The sequence below is a fragment of the Trichosurus vulpecula genome, chromosome X, assembly GCF_011100635.1.
Source record: "Trichosurus vulpecula isolate mTriVul1 chromosome X, mTriVul1.pri, whole genome shotgun sequence".
Lineage (NCBI taxonomy): Eukaryota > Metazoa > Chordata > Mammalia > Diprotodontia > Phalangeridae > Trichosurus > Trichosurus vulpecula.
The window spans coordinates 54,160,759-54,168,723 of NC_050582.1; the positions used below are offsets into that span (position 1 = coordinate 54,160,759).

At 41.7% G+C, this 7,965-nt stretch overlaps 1 protein-coding gene across 1 annotated transcript in view; it reads left to right on the top strand.

Annotated features, from left to right (window-relative positions):
• Positions 1-7,365, top strand: part of IL1RAPL2 (interleukin 1 receptor accessory protein like 2) — a 451,202-nt gene extending 443,837 nt beyond the window's left edge. The window contains exon 10 of the mRNA XM_036739832.1: positions 6,665-7,365. Within this exon, the coding sequence (XP_036595727.1) occupies positions 6,665-7,365 (701 nt within the window). The remainder of the gene's footprint in view (positions 1-6,664) is intronic.
• Positions 7,366-7,965: the final 600 nt, after the last annotated feature.

Below are 7,965 nucleotides of genomic sequence, written 5' to 3' on the forward strand. Positions count from 1 at the left end.
AAGGCCCCCCAGCATGTTAGGTGGACTTACTGCTATACATTTATGAGAGAACATAGACAAGAGTCAGCCAGGATAGTTTCACTTTGAGGGCTTCTGTGCCACCTTTCTTCTAGGCACATTTTGACCCCAGACTAGCCCAAGTTGGCCCAACAAACGGAGTGGAGAAAAGGTTAGGAAATTTATAGGGCCTGTTTATAGATTCTTCATCTAAGTAAGGCCCAATGTTGTCTTCAAATGCAAAGTCCCAGAGAACACAGACCAAGGAGTCATGCGTAGGGAGGTGGTTGCAATAATTGAGGTCAATTTTCCATCACCATAGGCATCTTGCTTCCTGAGTACTGGGGAAATCATGGTACTCTATGTGGCAAATCCACATTAAAGGTAATCCAATTGAGGTGCTCCTAGTAAGAATCAATCTCATGGCCTTTTGGGAACATGTAGTAGTCAGCAATGGAGACAGACAAAAAGAGAAAAAGATACAGAAAGTGTGAGACAGATACACACAGAGAGAAATAGACAGAGACAGACAGAGAGACAGAGACAGACCCAGAGAGAGAAAGCGAAAGAGAGAAAGCGAGAGAAATAGACCCAGAGACAGACAGAAAAAAGAGAAAAAAATATAGAAAGTGTGAGACAGATACAGAGTGAAATAGACTGAGACAGAGAGAGAAAAAGCAAGAGAAAAAAATAGACCCAGAGACAGACAAAAAGAGAAAAAGATATAGAAAGTGTGAGACAGATACACACAGAGTGAAATAGACTGACAGACAGACACACACAGAAAGCGAGAGAGAAAAATAGACAGACAAAAAGAGAAAAAGATATAGAAAGTGCGAGATAGACATACACATAGAGAAATAGACTGAGAGAGACCCAGAGAGAAAAAGTGACAGAGAAATAGACCCAGAGAGACAGATGGACAAAAGAGAAAAAAATATGGAAAGTGTGAGACAGACAGAGACAGAAAGAGATCCCGAGAGAGAGAGAGATAGACCCAGAGAGACAGATACACAGAGAGAATTTATTATGCAGAAAGTACTGTGTTAAGCAGTACAGCTACAGATAAAAATGATGACAGTCCCTGCCCTCAAAGAGCTTACATTCTACCAAGGGATTGGGAAGGGAGAGAAGATCTTTACCCTTCCTACCCCAGCTCCCAGTCACTGGCCTCCCTTTTCTAATTGTCTTTTTCTGAAGCAAGTAAGAGTTCCCACAAGTTTGGTCTGTCTCTCCCCAGGCTAGAAGCATCTGTTACTGACTGTAGCAGCACCAAGTTTACTGGCAACAGGCATCCAAAAGGCAGATGTGACAGGCAACCAAAACACAGCCAGCTATTCAGACTGCTTTGTGAGACAAACTTAAGATAAGAAGTGGGGATTTTTTCAGCCCCACAGCTGCTGGGATTTATGGTGTGAAGTGCTATACACAGAGCCCATTGTTTTCTTGGGGTCTTATAGATCTGTGTGGAATAAATTGATATGGGGGGAACTAATAGGAGCTCAACAGAACCCAGATGTGAAAATGAGATGCTAGGGATGGTGACTTTGGGCGATCAGCACCATTGAGACTATTGGTCTGGTCACTGTTTGACCACATGGAACAAAAAGGCTAGCAGGAGTATAAGAAGGCAGCAGACTTGGCCCAGAACTCCTGTTGGCCTTCAAGAGGAAGGAAGCAGGATGACTGCAAGTGAACCCACTATCACCATGACTGCTTAAATATGGCTGCTTCTGGCTTAAGCCAAAATGTTAGTTGGAGATCTTAGGAGCTAACTCTCCACAGTCGTCTCCCTCAGTTTTTCCATCCACAACAGACTGGGGAGGGAATGCTTGTGAGCCAAGTTCCCGCATGGAAATATGAGATTTAATGTGAGAAAATAATGTGAAAGACAGCAGGGCATAGTGCATAGAGAGCTAGTCTCAGAGTCAGAAAGATCAGCATTCAAGTCTCTGATGGATGTTATCGTTCCTTCATTTCAGTTGTGTCTGACTCTTTGTGACCCCAGTTGGGGTTTTCTTGGCAGAGATGGGGAAGTGGTTTGCCATTTTCTTCTCCAGCTCATTTTACAGATGAGGAAACCGAGGCAAACAGAGTTAAGTGACTTGCCCTAGTTCACACAGATAGTGTCTGTGCCAGTTAGATTTGAACTCAGGTCTTCCTGACTGCAGGCCTAGGGCTTTATCCACTGAGCCACCATCCGCCCCATATTCCACAGCATACTATATTCCTGGTCAATTCACTTAACCTCTCAGTACCACCTCAGGCAATCCTGTAAACCTATAAGATGCAGAGCTGCATTGATAGGAGTTTCCACAAAGGGAGTTCACCATAACCATGAAATTAGCAACAACAAAAAAACAAAAGGCATAGTCTGATAGATGTACCTCAGGTGAATGAGGCCAGTGAAATATTAAAAAGAGTGTCTCGGAAAGAGTTTAGCAACCATGTCTGTTGAAATTACATTTACATATTTGGCATAGACCATCTAATTGTCTTTCTATTGATTCATGTCTGGTGTCAGACAATCTGGAGTCCCTGCTGAAGTGAAGCATGCGAAGATCGTTTGTGTACATGGACCTTCAAGGCATTGTCTCTATGAGCATGACAGATTGGGCACTGTTCAAGGAAGTTGTCCTCAGGGTACAATGCAAACCTTTTTGTGGAACCTAAAAAGCATGAGGCAAGAGGGGCACGTAAGGCCACAAATGTTTAACATATTGGGTGGAGGAATGGAAAGACTTGCAATGCTTCCTCATGGGAAATAAGACCTATTATATCCACCATCCTACTCATGTGGTAGCCTCACCACAGCAGTAGATGGATGGGCAAGATTCAATTCTGCCCAGAAACTCCTATTTCATAAGCGGAAATTGTTCGGGAAACCCCGAGAATGGAAAATGCATCTGTAATGTCAAATTAAGATCAGAAGACACACATTTTGAATGGCCCAAAAGACAGAAGACAAGGTTCCTTATGCGAGTGTAAAGAGAAATATATCTATTTGCTAACCAAAATAAGATTGAATTTGAAAGCACCAAGGGAACCATAGGAAAAGGTATAATAGCAGCAACCAGCCCTGCCATCCAATGTTCAGTGAATTAATCACTGGTTGACAGAATAAGATGCCTGAATTTCTAGAGCATAAGGTTGAGGGAGAGGGGCAGACATCAGGCTCCTTCACAGGATCTAGAATCAAAAGGAGCAGCTTAGAGATAACCTAGCCTGGTCTCCTCATTTTACAAATGAGAAAACTGAGGACTGAAGAGCTTATGCATCTTATCTAAAGTCACATAGGTAGGCAGCAGCCAAACCAGGCTGTACTACTTCAGTCTACTTCCAAGTATTCCCACAACCAAGGAGAGGGAGGAGAAAGTGGCAGGTCAAGCTAGAGAGGAAGGAAGAGAAGGAGAGAAACTAGATCAAACTAGAGAGAAGGGAGAAGGGAGAAGAAAAGTACAAAGAGAATCAGAGGAAGGTGAAGACCTGAAAACAGCTGGAGAGGAGGGGAAGATGAGAAAGTAGGTAAGGATAGAGAAGAGAGAGGAGGTAAGGGAAGGTTGGCGCCTATCAAAAAGAGCTATGATGGGCATTCCAGAACTAGAACAGAAATGCAAGTGACCTCATCATCCCTATGAGGCCCCACAAAACCAGAATTAGGGTCCTCCTATGGGTCCTTAAAGAACAAAACTCACTCAGCACAAAGGCCAGCCAACATTTGTAACCTAGTTAACCAAAAGTAAATGGAAAGGGGTTGTTAGAGGCCAGAGAGCCAGAGAGAATTACAGAGAACCCTCAAGAGATCGGCAGCAAGGATACATACAATTAACTAGATCATTGGATTTCTGCTTATGGACCAGTCTGTTTGCCCCTATTGGGACATGGGAGAAACAACTGGCAGTTAAAGCCAATTGTGCACATGGCCTGAGCCAAGCTCTAGGAAAGACAGAAGTCAGCCCAAATAAACTAAGCCTCACCCAAGAGCCTCCACTACCTAAGAGTCCTAAATGCTGCCATCTACTCGTTGTCCAATGGCTGGATCATAAAGGTCCAAGCAGAGGGAGAATCTTACTTATGAAAGCAAAGTTAGTCCTTTCCCTCCTTCACTAAGGGGATGCCAGAGCCACATCTGGTGAGTTGATATTTCTTTCACTAAGTTGCTCTTATGTATATGTGCTATTTATTCACAACTGTGGATGCCTGGGTTGTATTTTTTTAAATAAAGGACTAGATATAGATGTATGCATATGTGTATGTATATATATATATATAGATATATAATTTTTCCAATATGAACTAGCAAGACTTCAACTATCATGTTGAAGTATACTCAACAAGCTAATTTAAACTATATTTCATTGAATAGGAATGGTAGATATATTTCACTTTACACATGCTTAAAAAGACCTAATAAATCGAACATTTCTAACAAAATCAAATTCTGTTTTAAATGTATGGAAGAGATTAAAATCACTTCCTCATTATTGGGTGAAGTAAAAAATGATAATACAAAATCGATAATTGCACCCTTTGAAAATTAATCTGGATTATCACAGATAAGTTTGCCTAAAGTCAGATACACCTGACCTCACACCAGGATTCTGAGATTTTTAAAAATTTATTTGTTTACTTGTTTTGAGAAGAGGGGGGAAAGAATAACAGGATATATATATATATATATATATATATATATATATATATATATATATATATGTGTGTGTGTGTGTGTGTATATATATATACATATACATATATATGATGGACTATTTTGCTGTATCTTACAGATCTACCTTCTAATGATGATGCTTCCCATATAACTTCTTTCTTTTGGGGAGCAGAAAGGAAGGAAGAAAATGAAGAATCAGAGCTGTTGATACATTGAGATAATATATTTCCACTGTATTGAGTCTCACTACCTTTCTTTCCACTGGGGCCCAAGCCCAAGTGATAACTTCCCCATTTCTCCTCCCAGTGGAGCCACTCTGTACCAACTGAAATGCTGATAGTTTTTTCCTCTTTGTAATCTCTTGTTAGAGAGCACTTGAAAATCCCAATGGTCTCTCCCTCAGCCCCTTCTTTTTGCTGATATGGAAAGAGCTCTGGATTTGGAGTCAGAATCCCCAGGCTCCAGTCCTGGCTGTGGTACTCACTACCAGTATAATCTTGGCCAAGTCACTTAACTTCTCAGGCCCTGAGTTTCCTCAACTGTAAAATGAGTGAATTGGACTAGATGACCTGAAAGGTCACTTTCATCTCTAAATCTATAATTCTATAGTTAGATGTCCTCAGAGGTCCCATTTAACTCTAGAGCTATGATCCCATCTATGACCCTGTGACTTCACTTCTCTCTGGGCCTCAGTTTCCTCAACTGTAAAATAACTAAATGACTAAATTAGACTAAAGGGCCTCTAAGAATCCCTTCCAGCTCTTCATCTATAATCCTGTGTTTAGTGTATATAGTCATTGTAACCAATGCATGGGGGGGGGACCACGAATTTGATACCATTAAAACCACATTGCTGAAGGAGCCCCAATTCAACATTTAACAACTTTTTGTCCATAGGGTATGTAAAAGGATTGCTTTGTTCCCCTTTGCAAATCCATTTCCTTGCTACCAAGTGATGAAGCAAAGACCAGGAAAAGGGAGATTTTCTGTAAAAAGTACATCTTTGTGAGAAACTGGATTATTTTTTTTAGGATCCTGCTTTCTCCAAGGCTGTGAGCCTACACGGTGTACCTGCTGGAGGGGGCCACCGGTCCCCAGATCTGCAGTGCCAAATGTCGACATGACTCTTTCTGTGAATACTGCTTCCTTCTGCTCAAGGGCAGTACGTATTAGACAAGGACGGCACTATGCTCTGCTGAGTAAAGACATGTTCTCTATGAAGCACCTGTGTCCATGTCTTAATTTGTTAACATGTGTGAGTTTCCTTTTGGGGCTGCCCTGTGCTTGCTCCGTGGAAAGAAGAATGACTAGTTAGCTAGGATGTATTTCACCTAAACTCCAAAACCATATAACATTTCTTAGGCTAGACTGCTTCCCTCTTTTCCCATCCCCAAACAAATCCAGCCAGCAGATTGAACAAGTACCCCAGTCCTGCCTCCTTATCAAGGAGACAAATGGAGAAAAGCCAAGTTGCAAATGGCAGAAGGTACTCTGGGCACCAATTGGGGAGGCAGAGCAATCCACAATACCTCTGCTATACCACTATGTGGCCAATAGATCATATCTGGAAACTGACACATTTACGAGTGGGATCCAGGAAAAAAAAATACCCAGACCAAACCCGTGAATACCATATCCCTATGTTGGTTTATGTTCTCTCTGTCTCTTTGCATCAATCAGCTGGTTCGTTGTTCCCTTGTAAAGTGTTAGCCCTGCTTTGGAGTAAATGATAAAATAAATACAGATCACTGAAATACACCCAAGTTCCAAGAAGTTACTTTATATTAGTCTGTAGAATACTCCTTGATATTGATGCTGGATGAAAAATGGGACTGGGAGAAATGGCCTTTTTTTAAATGAAGGCAATGGGTTTTCTGAATGTACCACATGCCAGAAAAACCCATGTAGTTTAGTGAATGACAAAATCTCTGCTAAACCACAGTGTTTTAATACCATAGACCTTTCTATTTTACCCTCTCTCTTTCTTTCTGTGATTTGTAGCCTATATTGAAGATCTCACAAGATGTGTCGAGCAAAGCAGAAGACTTATTATCGTGCTCACTCCGGACTATGTTCTCAGGAGAGGATGGAGTATTTTTGAGCTAGAGACCAGGCTCCACAGCATGCTGGTCAGTGGAGAAATCAAAGTTATCTGGATCGAGTGCACCGAATTAAAAGAGAAAGTGAATTGCCGCGAAGTGGAACTGCTGAAGAGAAACATCAAGCTTCTGTCGCTGGTCAAGTGGAAAGGCACCGAGAGCAGCAAACTGAATTCGAAGTTTTGGAAGCACTTGGTGTATGAGATGCCCATCAAGAAAAAAGTGACACTGTCTCGCCGCCAAGTCCTGGACTCGGCAGAGCAAGGCCTTTTTGGAGAGCTGCAGACCGCACCCTCGATTGCCGTCACCAGCACCTCTGCTGCATTGGTAGCCTCTCAGGCCGATCTGAGCGATTTCCACCAAACGGATTCAATGCCAATGAGACACTGTTGCAGAAGTTACAATTATGAGATGCCAACGTCCTCTTTGCCGATAGCTTCTCTAGGGTCCCACCACCACACATACTGCAACATACCCTTAACACTGCTTAACGGACAACTACCTCTAAATAATGCCGCAAAGAACGCCCCCGAATTTCATAGGAACAGCCCTCTGCTGCCTTTGTCATCCAAGGAGCTTAGCTTTACCAGCGATATTTGGTAAAAAAAAAACAAAAAAAAACGATCTGATATCTTCAGGGCCACTAAGTCAACATCCCAAATGGCCTGAGTTTTGTACTAAACGTTTAAGATTCTACACAAAGAGTGCTTAAAAGCGATGGAGGAAACGGCACAGTTTTTCTTTTTTTGGTATTTAAATATTTTTGTTTAGAGTTCTGGAACATTGGAAGAAAAAAAGTGAACACACGGAGAACCTTCTTTTATTATATGGTACAGAGTTTAGCTAGCCAGTTCTGATTTTTTTTTCTTGAAAAGAAATTCCCGTTGTCTTAGAGTAGGTTTTATGATGTCACACAGATAGATGATCTAGCTGACTCGTATTTCTGTACTCATATTTCAGAATTTCAAATACAGAAAACTAGAGACTTGATTACAGTTTGGAAATTCTAAACTTAAGTTGAAGGAGGAAACAACTTTTACGGTGTGAAGGAATAAGGAATTTGCCTTAGGGAAAGGGCAGAGTACCCCCAGTGTAAAACAGTTAGAAACTTTTAGGGGATGACTAATTGGGGAGCAGAAACTGAGGGTAGTGGTGGTGGAAACTGAATGAAGACTAGGGAGAACATCAATACCATTCACAACT